General features: G+C 47.8%; 2 protein-coding genes across 3 annotated transcripts in view; both read right to left on the bottom strand.

The window, feature by feature from the left end:
- The window catches only part of LOC147619083 (putative mitochondrial import inner membrane translocase subunit TIM21), a 75,175-nt gene that overhangs the window by 47,675 nt on the left and 11,253 nt on the right, over positions 1-16,247 (bottom strand). The window lies entirely within an intron of this gene.
- LOC147619084 (uncharacterized) lies at positions 11,401-14,359 on the bottom strand. Its single transcript, XM_086774283.1, has 4 exons — positions 12,834-14,359; positions 12,377-12,722; positions 12,110-12,271; positions 11,401-12,004 (listed from the first exon to the last, which is right to left on the bottom strand). Exons 1-4 carry the CDS (start codon positions 14,330-14,332, stop codon positions 11,582-11,584), a joined length of 2,430 nt encoding a protein of 809 aa, XP_086630409.1. The 5' UTR covers positions 14,333-14,359; the 3' UTR covers positions 11,401-11,581.

Below are 16,247 nucleotides of genomic sequence, written 5' to 3' on the forward strand. Positions count from 1 at the left end.
CTATGCTAGACGCTTTCTCTTATGTGATGTCTACTGGAGATGCCTTTTATGCTGTTTTCCCTTGCAGCGGGATTGTTTCTACAGTGTTGACATTGTCACTTTCTCACATGTGATGTTTACTAGGAGTGCCTTCTACACACTTGGCCAGTGTTGGCTTGCTCTCATGGTTTTGACATGTCACATGTATATTATTCATTGTGGGATTATGCATCTTTACACTTGCCATACATGCCACTGATCATGGCATCGCTGAGAGTTTACCTATCCTCTCATAGCATTGGCTGATGCCCGCCTCGAGGCCCCATTTTTTTTTCCCCATTTTCAGCTTTTCCCATTGCTGAATTTTTACCTTTATCAGCCCTACCATTGTTGATTTTTCCTCATCGGATCCTCCTTCGATGAGTTTCACTTTTGCAGCTTACATTGCATGTCTCACAGGCATGACTTCTGTATCCTGTTGCCATTACACATGCGTATATCTGCTACCTCTTCTTATGCTTATCACTGGTGCAGTTACAGAGCATTGATGTGGATTACATGCAGTTCAGCTTGGCATTTGGTACTTGCCTTCAAGGGGGTATTATGCGATGCCTCTTGATTTGATGCAGTTGATGTCCACATGATCTTTGCCATGCATTTCTGGCATAGTCACAAGGGACGGGGGACGGTGACGGGGACGGGGACGGGACGGGGGACGGCCATAAGTAGGGAACGGGGACGGGGGAGGGAACGGCACTCAAAAAATACTTTTTTTTTTAAATTTTCTACTCTGCACTTATTCTACTTTGGAAGCACATCAAAATGAGCACAAATTTACACTAAAATGCTAAGATTTTGAGTCAAAGATAATAATTAAGTAGATACAAAATGAGTCATGACTCAAGAGTCAAGACTCAGGAGCCTTAAGGAGGCAAAATACAAGGACGGACTCAAATGAGTCAATGACAAAAAAGTGCTGAAGACTAGAGGCTAGAGGCTAGAGCTAAGTAGTAAGGCCCATGAATCATGATCCATGAATGATCATCCACGTGAAGTGCTCGCCTCATGGTCATGGGTAGCTTGTGCGGCTGCCAAAGAAGCATCAAGCTCATCCTCAGTCTCATCCTCACTGGCATGCTGCTCCTGCACCTCATCCTCCCGTTGCTCTTCTTGTTGACTCATCTCCCACTCGGTGAAGGAATCTGCCTTCTTGGTCATGCTCTTGCAAAGCATTTGCAAGTTCGCGCTGACGAAGACAAGGTCATTGGCACGCTCTACCCCGAGTCGGTTCCTCTTCCTAGAGGCAATGTGGTTGTAGGTACTCCAAAGTTGCTCCAAGCAAGAGGAGCTAACGGCCTGGCTAAGTATGCGGATGGCAAGCTGCTGCAGCTCCGGTCCATCTGAACCAAAGTCCTCCCACCATAGAGCAGCACCAACTTTGGAGCGGTCAACCTGTGCATCATGACAGCCATAGGAGCCATGAAACGACCTGTACATCGAAAGCTGGTCCCTAATCTTGCGCCTAACCGATGCATCAGGCACAAGACGATCCAAGATGATCCTCCATCCAGCGCTCACCTCCCGGTCGCTCTCCTGCTTGTTGCCTTGGAATTCTGGGTCCACCACATAAGCTGCTGCATGCAATGGAGAGTAGTAGGAATTCCACCTTCCTAGACACAAGGCATGGATCTCCTCGTATCTGTCTTCGTCAGGCACGAAGTCTTTCAACTTCTCTATCATGCGATCCATGGCCTCGTAGACCTTGCCTATGCATGGCTGCATAGCGTCTACAATCCTCAACAGGTGGACTATGGGCCTCACCATAGCATCTGTGGTCTTCACACGCTCCCACCAAGAGGCGTCATCCGCCCGTAGCCTACACTCTTGGCCAGTGTTTGTATGGGACTCTTGCATGGCGACAAACTCGTCGCTAAGGAAAAGCCCCCTCAAAGCACCACTACAATCCTTCAACCGGCCCAACATGAGAAAGTTGTAGGCGAACCGGGTGTCGGAATATTTGAGAAGAGAGAGACAGGACCTCTTGTTGAACTCATGCCGAAGTCTTTGGTGGTTGAGGACAAAGGAGACCATGGTGTTGGCCTCCTCAATGAGCGGGCTGATCCATGGTAATGCCCCGATGTCCTTGAGGAGGTTGTTTAGGCAATGAGCCATACAAAAGGACACCGTGACATGTCCATACATACCTTGGAGAATAGCTCCCGCCGCCCTATTGGAAGGCTCCCCATCCGCAACAAAGCCGACTACATGCTCGGGGCCAACGATCTCCATGGTGGTAGCCCACTCTGCCGCAAGCACATCCGCGCTCTTCCCAGTGCCGGATGCATCATGAGATGAGATGAAGTACATCTCTCCACGGGAATATGCAACCATGCCGTGAATACTCCTCTTGCGGGTGTCACTCCATCCATCCACAATGAGGGAGACTCCGTTCCTCTCCCATTGCCGCTTTGTGTTGTCGGCCGCTTGCTCTACAATGCGCTTCTCCTTGTCGAGCAATGTAGTGCGCAAGCTCTTGGATGAGGGAGGCATATAGGTTGAGCCATACTCCCCAATCTTCTTAACCATTACCTTGAAGTATTCCGACCTATTCAAGAAAGTAATTTACTAATGAGAAGGAGACTAGGATGATGAAAACATGAATGATGAATTGGCAATGATCGATTGCACTTACCTAGCCGCTTGAAAGGCAATGTGGTCGTGGAAGAAGAAGCGGGCCACCGCCATATCCACCTCCTCCTTCAACTTGGGGTTCCAATTCTCCCCAAGTGTAGATTGTCGCCGTGGGCCACGTAATGATTGAGAGGCCGTGGAGATGGAGGGTGCCGGTGTCGTGGATGGAGTAACATTCCGACTTGATGGCGAAGGTGATGGTGTGCATGATCCCGATCCACCACATGACTCCATGGTAGAGGCTTGAGTTCCTCTCCCCATCGTCGCGGGATCCACGGCCACTCGTGGCGTCCTTCTTGTCGCTTCGACCGCTTCGTAGACGCTAAGCTTGTCAAGAAGTTCCCGTCTCTTCTCGGGCGTGACATTCGTGCAAAACCTCACCTCATGCCCACTCTCATGCAAGAGGTGGGCTCGCACTTTGTCGGCGCCACCCGTTCGCCGGTACGGGCAAAGCTTGCATACCCATGGCCGAGAACCGCCTCCATGAACGGATGTGGTGTAGTTTACCTCCTCCCACCATGTCCATCCCGTTGTCCTTCTACAAGAAGCCCCGGCACGTGAGGAGGATGCCATGGTTGAAGATGGCTTGCCGCTTGACTCTTGAGCCTTGAGGAGAGAGAGAGAGAGAGAGAGAGAGAGCCTAGAGGCTTGGAAGTTGGAAGAGTCAAGACTCAAGAGGCTTGAGGGAGAGGTGAGAGCCTAGGCCCTAGAGCTTGGAACTTGGAAGTTGGAAGAGACTCGAGAGAACTTGAGAAGATTCAAGAAGCTTGAGCAATGAGCAATGAACTTGTGTGTGGCAGCTTGTAGCCTTGTAGAGGTGGGCTCTTATATAGATAGGCAAGAGAGAGAGAGGGCCAAGGCCCAACAGCCATAAACGGCTAGTAGAGCCCAAGCCCAACAGCCATAAACGGCTACAGTGGGGCAGGCACGCGGCACGCAGGCGCAACGGCCAGAAACGGGCGCAACGGCCAGAAACGGGCAGGCGCAACGGCTATCTGCCGTCCCCGCACAGGCCGTCCCCGACAGCCGTCCCCCGTCCCTACGCCGTCCCCTGCGCCGTCCCCGGTTTGAAACGCCAGTCAGGGGACGTCCGTCCGTCCCCGTCCGTCCCCGTCCCTGCGCCGTCCCGTGTCGGTGTCCCCGCGTTCCTAGGCGCCGTCCCCGCCGTCCCCTGTGACTATGATTTCTGGTGATGCATTTATGTACTACTGTGCTCTAGTATTAGCACTATGACATTGGGGATTCTCCTTTTTCCCGTCATATAGTGCTTGCTTTTTCCATTGGCACTCCAGTTCACTCTTACTGTGGAGCATAGTGCAAGGTAGCATTCACAGCTTTATCACCCTGCTGCTACCCGTTCACACCATTCACTTGAGGGGGGTTTGTTGGTCATGTCCACTCTCGGCTAGTTCAGGTGTGAACCCAACTTACTCACGGGCACTTTTTCCCTGTGACTAGACACAGGTTTTTTCCCCGTGTGAACACACTTATGTGTGTTGGGCATTTAGCCCTAGGCCTTTTAGTACTCACTTGTACTTTCATTTTATATCATTATTCAGTACATCTTTTCCAGCACTCACAGTTTCTCTGTGCTTGAGGTTGTGTGCGTGTGTATGTGTGTGCGCGCTAGCTTCCCTCCTACCCAACAGCAATGGCTGTCCGCACCTAAGCAAAAGCAATATCCAAGTCTTTTACGTGCTCATCAGCTGCACATATCATCCTTTGTGTGAAGAATGGGTGGAAAAAACAATTTTCCATAAACAATCTCAAATGGGGCCTTTCCCGTAGATGCATGCACCATGTTGTATGCAAATTCCCCAAGCGGTAAGTACTTCTCCCAAGAAGACATCTGATCTGCCACATAACATTTCAAGAGATCCAACACGACTGAATTAGCAGCCTCACTTTGCCCATCGTTTGAGGGTGAGGGTGATAAGTTAATGAGAAGTCCAATTTGGTGCCCATATTATCAAATAAGGCTCGCCAAAAGAGACTTGTAGTCTTGGGATCTCTATCTCCCACAATGGACTTCGGCATTCCATGATGCTTAAACACTTGTGTAAGATATACTTTAAACATATGCTCAGCTTTGATGGTCTCTTTGACTAGCAAACAACTTGTAGATTATTTGACAATGGGCTAGATCCGTCCAAGTAAATCACCTTGGGGTGCGCCTGTGTTACTTAGGAGAAAGAGGGACAACACCTGGCAAATGTGTGTAGATTACAAGAGACTGAACAAAGTGACAATCAAGAACCACTATTCTCTCCCTAGATCAAATGATTCACAAAGATAGATTTACGTACTGGCTACCACCAGACACATATTCATGAAAGGCATGTCGAAAGAACCGCCTTTCCGACTAGGTATCCCCATTACGAGTTTCTTGTATTACCTTTTGGCTTGACCAATGCTCCAGCAACTTTCCAACAAATGATAAACGATCTTTTTCGTGAATATTTGGGAAAGTTCGTGGTTGTGTTCCTAGACGATATTTTAGTATACAGTCATACTCTTGAGGATCATGTTAGCTACCTCACGATTGTCTTAACTATTTTAAGACAAAATCGACTGTATGCTAAATTTAGTAAATGTGAGTTCTTTGTGACAAAAATCATTTACTTGGGACACGAGATCACACGAGACAAGTTGAGTATTGACTATGACCGAGTCCATAAGGTTTTGGCTTGGCCGATACTGCAAACGGTGAGACAACTTCGCTCTTTTCTCAGTTTTTTGTTTTTCTTCCAAAACCTGTGCGGAAGTACTCTCAGCTCACACTACCGATGATCGACTTGTTGAAAGGTCATGGACGTAAGTCGAATCAGCCTATCCCTTGGCATAATGATTTGGATATGGCCTTCAGACTTTTGAAAGATATAGTCAAGGAAGCCCCTACCTTAGCACTACCCGATCCTAGTCGGCCTTATATTCTTGAGACTGACGCGAGCGACTATGCGATCGGGGCTGCTCTATTCCAAGATGGTAGACCTGTTGCTTTTGAGAGTCGAAAGCTAGGACGCAATCAATCTCTTTGGCCAACCCTTGAGAAGGAGCTTTACGCTGTCATTTACGCTCAAGGTTTGGAGGCATTATTTATATGGCTCCAAGTTTGTGGTATTGATTGATCAGATGCGCTTAGTCGGATCAGAGAGGTGAATACTTTGTCGTTCACTGAGATCATAGTTGTTTCTCGTACACGTACGAACAGGTTCGCACGGTACAGTACGAGTGGTACGATACCGTACGATATCGTACGGTACGATTTGATTTTTTTTTAAAAAAAATTCCAAAAAATCATTTTTCCTTGAAAAAAATTTTTCCAAATGCTTTAAAAAAATATAGAAACCTTGCTTTACGAAGATCCCAAATGCTTGCAATACTTCGCAACTTTTGTCCACTCAGTATTCCATATGGGATTGTTGAGAGACCTAAAAAATCTGGCGAGGTAGACTGGTAGTGTACACTTGATTGGTAGGATGAGAGAATCTTGCTACATCACTTGGGGATCCCTGGTATAGATAGGCTAGACAATTAGATTCTCAAGTTATGTACGAGGGAGAAGATTTGGACATGGCCATTTTGATCTAGAGAGGAGTCCCTAACATTATCACCCTAGATGCACTCCTCGTATTTGTGCAAAGACGGTCCCTTAGTCATAACGCTACACTGGGAGACCTTTGGTATTGCATTACCCATCCAGGTTCTTTTTTGGAGACAATCGGGAGATCCAACCGGGAGAGACACATATCCATGTTCTGGTTCCTCAAGCACTGTAGACTCCTCCCCTCCCAACCTTCCCTCACATTCAAGCTTGAAGCTCCATAGGTTGTAAGTGTAAAAAATAAAAACCGTATTTTATCGTACGGTATCCAAAAATTTCATATCATACCAAAAATTCCCGTACGGTATCGTATTTTCGTACCGTGACAACCATGACTGAGATTTCCACTGACTTACTTCAGTCATTGAGAGGACTTTACAGGACTGATAATTATTTTGGTCCATATTGGCAGAGGATCCAGGACGGGAGCTCATTGATTGACCAAGACTCAGTGACTGAGCAGCCTACCATTCAAGCTGCAGGAGGCTAGTGGATGATTCGGAATGGTTTACTGTTCCGTAATGACAAAATTTGTGTACCATAGGTCCCGTACATCAGGTCCAAGATTCTTAAGGAGTACATGACATACTGCCCCTCCTCTAAGAGCTCACTCCTGAGCTCAGTAAAAACCCAGGGTAGTCTCTCTGAAGGGTAGTCAATGTCTCCCATGTAGCATCCTCCTCAACACGATCCTTCCACTTGATCTTGTATTCCGTGAGAGTAACGTATGTCGCAATCGTCTTTCCAAAATCCAAGAATCTTTTCAGGTTCGAGTGACAGAAATGTCATATCCTCAACATCTATGATTTCTCGAGGAGTAACTAACTGGTCTTTTCCACCCAGTACTTCCTTAAGTCTGCTGACATGAAATACAAGATGAACTTTCACATGAGAAGGCAAGTCCAATTCATATGCAACTGAACCAATCCAGCGCGTAACCCGAAATGGTCCGCAGTATCTAGGGGATAATTTTAGAGATTGACCCGTCCATTAAGTCTCAGAATCTTTCGAAACTCGCAAATACACCATCGTTTCTTCAGAGAACTCTCTTGATGAATGATGTTATTAGAATAAAATCTATCTCTATCTTGAGCACTTCTAATAGATTCCTTTGCAACTTGTAACATTTTCTGCATGTCGTGCAAAAAAGTACGCACTGCATGATGCTCAAGTCCTGAAAATCCCACGGTAACATGTGATCTAGGTTGACATCCGTACATAAGCATAAAAGGACTAAAACCTGTACTCATATGCTTAGTACTGTTGTATGCAAATTCTAACATAGGAAGATAATCCTCCCATGAATCCTGTCTTTTGGAGACATGCACGAAGCATGTCCTCCAAAGTCTGATTCACCTTTTCAGTCTGGCCATCAGATTGAGAATGATATAAGGAACACAGATTCAAAGTTGGTTCCAACTTCTCAAAAACAAGTCTCCAAAAGTCACTTGTAAACTAATTATGTCCTGCGGTATACCGTACAGTCTAAACAATTGCTCGATAAACTGCCTTGCTAATTGTGTAGCTGTAACATTCTTTCGTGTAGGTAAAAACCTCGCCATCTTTGTCAAACGGTCCACAACAACCCAAATAGAATCGTGGCCTTGACGTGTTCTTGGCAATCCAGTAATGAAATCCATGGAAATACTTTCCCACTTATTACTTGGAATTTGCAAAGGATGCAACATCCCAGCCTGTCTAAAACGTTCAGCTTTATTTGCTTGACAAACCTAACACTTAAGGACATAATCTTCTACATACCCTTTCATCTTTGGCCAATAGAAAGTGTGTTTCACTAAAGCTAATGTCCTGTGTACCCCGGGGTGTCCAGCAGAAGGAGTGTCATGACACTCCTTAAGAATCTTGGACCTAATATCCGGGACCTGTGGTACACAAATTTTGTCATTACGGAACAGTAAACCATTCCGATTCATCCATTGGCCTCCCGCAGCTTGAATGGTAGGCTGCTCATTCGCTGAGTCTTGGTCAATCAATGAGCTCCTGCCCTGGATCCTCAGCTAATATGGACCAAAATAACTTTCAGTCCTGCAAAGCCCTCTCAATGACTGAAATAAGTCGGTGGAAATCTCGGTGAACAACAAAGTATTCACCTTTCTGATCCGACTAAGCGCATCTACTACACTATTCATGGACCCCTTTCAATAGTGTATATCAAAATCAAAATCTTGCATTAACTCTGCCCATCTAGCTTTTCGTCCTCTCAAATCATCCACATCACACACATACTTAATTAACTGATGATCAGTCAAATACCATAAACTTGGAGCCATATAAATAATGCCTCCAAACCTTGAGAGTATAAATGACAGTATAAAGCTCCTTCTCAAGGGTTGGCCAATGAGATTGAGTGTCATCTAGTTTTTCACTCTCGAAAGCAACAGGTCTACCATCTTGGAATAGAGCAATCCCAATCACATAGTCACTCGCATCATTCTCAAGAACATGAAGCCGACTAGGATCGGATAGTGCTAAGGTAGGAGCTTCATTGACTTTATCTTTCAAAAGTCTGAAGGCCATATCCAAATCATTATTCCAAGGGATAGGGTAATTCGACTTATATCCACAACCTCTCAACAAATCCCTTGAGATCACTGGACCCCGTCATGCGCGAGCAGGGGTTCGCCAGCTTGGTAGACCGGATGGATCGATAGCTACTGAGCTCGGGGAGATCAGAGCCATTGCCATTGCTTTTTATAGTGACTTGCTTTCAGCGGAGCCAGCCACTGAAACACCTGGTGAATGTGTGGATTATAAGAGACTGAACAAAGTGACAATCAAGAACTGCTATCCTCTCCCTAGATCAGATGACCTGATTGTTTAGTGGGAGCAAAGTATTTCACAAAGATAGATTTATGTATTGGCTACCACCAGATATGTATTCATGAAAGGCACATTGAAAGAACCACCTTTTGGACTAGGTATGGCTATTACAAGTTTCTTGTATTACCTTTTGGATTGACCAATGCTCCAGCCACTTTATAGCAAATAATGAACAATCTTTTTCGTGAACATTTGGGAAAGTTCGTGGTTGTGTTCCTCGAGGATATTTTAGTCTACATTCGAACTCTCGAGGATCATGTTAGATACCTCACGATTTTCTTGACTATTTTAAGATAGAATCGACTGTATGCTAAATTAAGTAAATGTGAGTTTTTTATGACGGAAATTATTTACTTGGGACACAAGATCACAAGAGACGGGCTGAGCATTGACTGTGACTGAGTTCAGAAGGTTTTGGCTTGGTCAATACCGCAGACAGTAAGACAACTTCGTTCTTTTCTCGGTTTTGTTGTCTTTCTTCGGAAATCTGTGCGGGAGTACTTTCAGCTCATACTACCGATGACCGATTTTTTTTTTTTTTCCCGAGAAAAGATCCTTTCATTAGTTATGTAAAAAACGCCCATAGGGCTACAAAAGAGATCTCTCCTGCTCCTAACAGAGAGAAGAGCAGTGAATACATCATGGCAGCCCGGGAGACTCTCCCTAGGTGCTGCAAAATACAAGCATCAGTCTAAAGGACTGAGCGGCTAAATCATACAATGGGGGGGGGAAAAAGCCAAACAGGTGGCCTGTAGTGCCAACGGGGGGATCCCGTGTGTAGGGTGTAGAACGGGCCGCAGCGCCAAGTGGTATGAAAGGCCTGGCGCCGTAAGATCGCCTCATCCGAGTCTCCCCGGATGCGGTCGTACTGTCCTCGCAGGGTGTGGATCAACTCCTGCCAAATCCCCCGAACAGTCTCTGCTGGTGGCTCTAATCTCCCCTCAAAGGCCGTAAAGCACCGGGCCCTCCAGGTGAACCAGATGGTAAGGCTGCTGAGGAGCTCCCATCGTAAATCCCTCTCCTGTGTCCAGCTGGCGGACGAGAAATCCGGTGCCGGAACCAGGCGAGACTGGCCCCTAATAAATCTGATGGCCTGACTGCCCTGCTCCATCTCATAGCCCATAGCAGGCCCTGACGAAGTCGACCAAGCCGCGGCACCCCACGTAAACATACCCTCTGGAGAGAGGGGGGCTAGAATACGCAGCATCCGCAGCCAAATCTGCTGTGCCTGAGGGCAGTCCCAAAGGCAATGTCTCTGTGTCTCCATCGGGTGGCCGCATCTGGTGCAGGCCGCCGGAAGACCGCTGTAAACAAGCCAAGTGCCAACTGCTGAGCCCCTGTGGGCGACCAGCCACTGAAAAGCCGAGATCCTGCGGGCCTGTCGACTAGCCCAGAGCCGAGCCCAGAAATCCTCCAGGAACTCCTGTGATAGTCCCTGCAATCGCCAATGCCCCGCTGCCGCTGGAGAAACCGTCCTCCTCGCCGTCAAAATATGCCGTCCCAGCCGAACAGTATACTGGAAAAATGTGATCTCTGTGGCCTCAAGGGATGCATAAGGATCATGCCACTCGTACTCTCCTGGGTCCCACTGTAGCCGGGCCAAGGGGCGCGCTGCATATGCCCATATGCGCCAATCCGGGAGCACGTCAGCAGGGTCAGGGTCAATGTGCCACTTCCGAGAAGCGGCAGCCACTACCCGAATCCTCTGAAAGGTGCACTCTGCAACCAAAGGCGACTCCACCTCCACTCTCTGGAGTCTGCCCTCATCCTGAATCTCATAATAGAGGCATCTGCCATCCTCAGTGCTAGCTCTGACAGCAATCAGGATCTCCAACTGTGTAAAGGCTCCCATCCACCGTGGGGCCACTGGCTCGAGAGGTGTGAACCACTCCTCTGTAAGTGCCTCCTGAATATCATCCCTCATAATCAACCCCCCTCTGAAGTGACTCAGCCTCTCCACCTGGGTCTCCTCTGGTAGACTGCAGAAAGCCTGCCAGTCTCCGAAACTATGAGCTGGGCCAGCCGCTAAAGGTCCCCAGGCTAGACGAGGCCGAGAACCAAGGTGGTAAGGTACGTAGTGTACGGTACGGTATCAGTACGTACAGAACGTACTTCTGTACGGAACAAATTTTAAGGTACGTAAACAGTACGTACCATTTGTAAACAGTCCTAGAAACCTGAATATTTTGTAGACATAGCAACCAAAATACTTAAAATAAAGAGACTGAACCTCATTACTTAAAGTTTAAATCAATTATCAGTTACCAAGCCCATTACACAATACCTCATGTTAACATTAAACAGTCATAGTGATATAAGCAAGAACCATGAAAGTCATAGATAATAAAAGAGAGTACAAATATCATGTCTACAGCTGCCAGCACATGTCCTGGTCCACAAGTGCAAAAAGCAAAACAATGAAACACTACACAGTTGTCTAGACTCTAGAGTCTAGACGCAAGAGTCTCAAATCTCATCATCAGATGAAGATGATGAGTCTTCTGAAGAGAGCATGCCTCCATCATTGATACCATTGCCCTCTTCATCGAACTCTGGCTCAGTAGCAGCAAGCTCCAGTGCATCCTCATCATGTGCCTCGGGAATCTGAGTGTGAATGAGTTCGACAGCCTCATTTGCACGCCTCTGCTGGGTGCGACGAACTGGAAGCTTTCCCCTGCGAATGCTCTCGCGTCTCGCAGAGCCTGGATCTGGAGCTGCCGGGCGTAGAGGAATGCTGAGAGATCGTGCACGTGAGCGGGTCACACAACGATCCACGCTCTCAAGCTCTCTATGTAAAGCTCTCAAAATCTCCTCTTGCTCATCTCTAATCTGCCGATCCACAAGCTCCGGGCTGGGTTCATCTACCATTTTGAGTAGTGTTGGATCAACCTGTTTAAACATGCCACAAATTGCATATTGGACAATGGACATCCATTGAACTACAAAAAAATTTCTACTTCTAAGTTCTTATTGAGTCCAAATTTCAATGTATACCTGCTTCGGTGACCCCAAAGCATGGTAGCTTCGCACGAGCCTCATGTTAGCTCTGCAATACACCAACTTCTCTAATTGAGAAGTACTAAGGCGATTCCGAATCTTAGTGTGTATAAGGGAGTATGAGCTCCAGTTCCGCTCACATGCTCCAGCCGAGCAATCCTGTGCAAAAATGAGTGCAATGCGAGCAAATTTGTAAATCTTTCAATGCTAAAACATCAATCTTCATTTCCGAAGATTATACTTTAGAGATTAATTACAAGTTACCTGAGATAGAACACGAAGAGCAACTCGTGAAAGGTTGGGAAGACCAACCCTTCCATAAGAGTGCCACCATGTCAAAGGGAATTTCATGGCTTCCTTCCTCAATGACACAGGTCTCGCAAATGAAGCACCAATACCACTCATGTAAGTGGTGAACTCTCTATCAATCTGAAGTTGCTCCTCCTCTGAGAACATCCTTCCCACATACTCTGACTGCTTCATGCTCAAAGCAGTATTATTCCATAGCTCTGGCGACCTGTAGAGAGGATGGAGCATGGCAGCCATCGCATGGATGGGACGGCTCATGAATGTCCACCGTTTGTCTACAATGTCCAGGATCTCACCTCGGCTGAAAATGAGAGATTGAACATACATGTCTTAGGTTATAGTGCTAAGAGAATCGAGAATCGAGAAGTCATAAAAATCAAAGAAAGAGGAAGAAATTAGAACTATTGCTTACCGTTGAGCAGTCATCATGGAGCATTGAGCAACATGGTCTTTCATTTGCATAAACAAATGAAAGACCAGCCCCAAAGTTGAGCCCTCCATGTCTGTAAGTCGGAGAAGGACATACACGGGCTTAAGTGCAACTGAAAGGCTATGAACTTGCTGCCAAAAATCATCATCCAGGATCCGCCTCTGCAAATATTTTGTACGCTCATCCTCTGAATTATGCATCTGTCGCCACCTTGGATCCACAACTGTTGATGATAGTGAATCTCTTATCTTGTAGAGCCTATCCAAGACCAAGAACATGTAGGCAAACCTGGTCTTGGATGGTCTCACCATATCCAAAGGGCTATGGCTCCGAAAGATGGCAAGAGCCTGATGCTTCTTGCGGAAGAAGGTGGTGATCTTTACAGCATCTGCAACAATGGGCTGCACCCAAACAAGCTTCCCAATGTCTTCCATAAGTAAATCAAGACAATGGGCAGCACATGGAGTCCACACTATATGTGGAAACTCTGCCTCGACCATTTGACCCATTGCCTTGCAGTTAGAGGCGTTGTCGGTCACCACCTGCACAACATTGTCCTCCCCAACCTCAAGGATAGCCTGTCGAATGTGGCCATAAATGAACTCCCCTGTGATCCTGTCGCTTGCTCTCCCTGCATCCACGGCACGCAAGAAATAGGTGCCCAAGCAAGATGACACAAGGATATTGATTATGTGCCTCTTGCGAATGTCTGCCCACCCATCTGAAATAATAGTGCATCCAAACTCCTGCCAACCTGCTTTCACAGGTGTGAGCGCCTTGTCTATCAAGGCCTTCTGCTCATCCAACATGGATGTACGCATCTTCGTATACTGAAGACCTGTCCATGTCTCAGTAGGCCCTACCTGCGCAGTTGCTTTCACCATTCTTTTCCATTGGTCTGTCCTTAACACATTGAAGGATATATTACACTCAATAAGAGTGCGACAAATCTCCATTTCTGCCACCCTTTGCCGCTCTTTTACCCAAGCTTGTGATGAGATACAAGAACGCAGAGTGGATTGCTTTGATGCCTCCCCTGTGCCTCTCGCATCTTGTGGCAGGAGGTCCTCATCATCAGCAATACGTGCCCTCTTCCTGCCTGTGGTGGATTGGGCTGAAGCCGAAAGACTTTCACCCTCATCTACTGTACCTGAACCTGTAACATCTCCAATAAAAGCATCATGGAGAGCATCTTGCGTACTTTCACCACCTCTAACACTGCTTGCACCACCCATTGCAGGACAATTCTCCGCAATCAATTGGTCCCTCACAGCTTGTGGTATTTTATCACATGGACCACATTGATTGGTGCACCCGATACCTGTCATGTGCTTGATGACGCGAGTTATGGTGCTAGTGTACTGCTCCCCGCAATACTTGCATGCCCATAGCCGAGTACCTGACCCTTGCTGAGAAGGGGTGTTCACAACCCTCAGGACATTGGTGTGGATTGCCCAGTTCGGGTTGGTCTTGCGCGGCATGATGAAGCCTGGGCGTGAGAGAGAGCGAAGAAGCTACTCTGCAGAGTTTTGCAGGTACACACGATTGTGCAAGTATTCACATGGACCCAAAAAATTTTCGCTTAATGCCCAAAATCTGGTCGCTTATCCGCAAGCGCATGGTCGCCACACACGTTTCGCCACGCCACGCCACTTATTATTATTTTTTTAAAAAAAACCGTACGGATCCGTACAGTACGGTACTGTACCGTACCGTACGGCTGTACCGTACTGTACGGATCCGTACGTACGTACGGAATCAACCTTGCCGAGAACCCAGCATATGACCCTGCTCTGTACGAACCGCTGGGCTCCAGATGAGCGGCTGCCTGGCCCGCTCCTCAACACAAGAAGGAGGCCGCTGAGAGAGCCCCGGTCTCAGCAGCTCCCAAGCTCTCAGGATACTCAAAGCAAATCTGTCCTCCCATCCTCTACTGAGGCCTGTCCTCCTCATCTCTATGAAGATCCAGCGAATCTCTGGTGCCCAAGTACCCCCTGCAGGAGGCGCCCGGGCCTGCAGTCGCTGCAAGAGGAGCTCTTTCCAAGGCTCAGCGCCTGGAAGCAACCCCCGAACAATAAGCTTCCCCAATAAGGCTCTACTCTGATCGACTGGATCTATAATGCCCAAACCGCCCTGAGCCAGCGGAAGTGTAATAACTGCCCATGAAACCTTTGCCCGAGCTGGCTGACCGTCCCGCCCAGACCACAGAAAGTTCCTGATCAGCCTCTGTACCTGGCTAATGCAAGAGCTCGAGAAAATCCAGCAAGACGTAATGTACCACATAGTCGCTAACAGCACCTGATTTGCCACCACCACCCTCCCAGCCAAGGATAGTCAAGCTGTACTCCAATACAATAGCTTCTTCCGAATGCTCAGAAGAAGCGGGGCAATCTGCTGCTCTGGTGACAAATCGAGGCCAATCTGGCATCCCAAATACCGCACTGCTGTGCCGGGAGGAATCCATCTAAAACCGGGGTCCGGGCTCCATGTCGGAGTGGGAGCACTACTGATCCAAAAGGCCACTGTCTTGCGCCAATTGATCAATGCTCCCGAAGCTGCACTAAAAACCTGGAGCGACTGTTCTGCCCGTGTCGTCTGCAAACTCAGCATCAAGCAAATCCTCCCCCCGGACTGGGAGCTGAAGTCCTCTCAAACCAACCTCCTCTGCCGTCAAATACATACTCATAGCCTCCGCAAAGAAGAGAAAAAGGAAAGGGGCGAGAGGACACCCCTGACGGACTGATCTGGTCAGCTCAAAACTCGGCCCCCGACCTCCTGCAATCAGCACCTGGCTGCGAGCTGTGGAATACAAAGCTGCCACCCCTCTGATCCATCCTGGCTCAAAGCCCAGGCGTAGCATAGTGCCCTCTAAGAATCCCCAATCAACTCTATCGTATGCCTTCTCAAAATCGAGAAGCATCACGACCAAGTCCTCGCCAAGAAACCTAGCTCGGGCCGTCGCCTCCCAGAAAGTAAAGATGTTGTCAAGGATACTGCGCTCCTTGACAAATCCTGTCTGGGTAGCATGAATCAACTCCCCCAGGAAGGGCTGGATCCTCAAACTCAAGGCCTTTGCCAAGACCTTGTAGACAGTATTGAGGATCGTAATAGGCCTCCAATGCCGAATATCATCTGATACTCCCTCTCCCTTGGGGATAAGATAGATCAAGCCCTCTGAAAAGCTCTGCGGCATCACCCCAGTGTCCAAAACATGCTGAAAGCCCCTGCGGAGGCCTGGCCCCAAAAGGTCCCAATAGCGCATAAAAAAGGCCGGCGTCAGTCCGTCCTCCCCTGGGCAACTATGTCGCGGCAGGACCCTCAAGGCCTCGGCAAGCTCAATCTCTGACAGAGGCGCACCTAGAACTGTGCGCATATGGTCTGTGACCCTCCTCTGCA

Source organism: Cibotium barometz, chromosome 34 (genome assembly GCF_041138505.1).
Source record: "Cibotium barometz isolate CiBa-2024 chromosome 34, ASM4113850v1, whole genome shotgun sequence".
In the NCBI taxonomy this organism is placed as follows: Eukaryota; Viridiplantae; Streptophyta; class Polypodiopsida; order Cyatheales; family Cibotiaceae; genus Cibotium; species Cibotium barometz.

Coding starts and splice junctions, on each gene's coding strand:
- LOC147619084 (XM_086774283.1), bottom strand. CDS start 14,332: ATGCCGCGCAAGACCAACCCGAACTGGGCAATCCACACCAATGTCCTG. Junction 12,723..12,833: donor TCCATGATGACTGCTCAACG/GTAAGCAATAGT, acceptor TCTCATTTTCAG/CCGAGGTGAGATCCTGGACA. Junction 12,005..12,109: donor CTTTGGGGTCACCGAAGCAG/GTATACATTGAA, acceptor ATGTTTAAACAG/GTTGATCCAACACTACTCAA.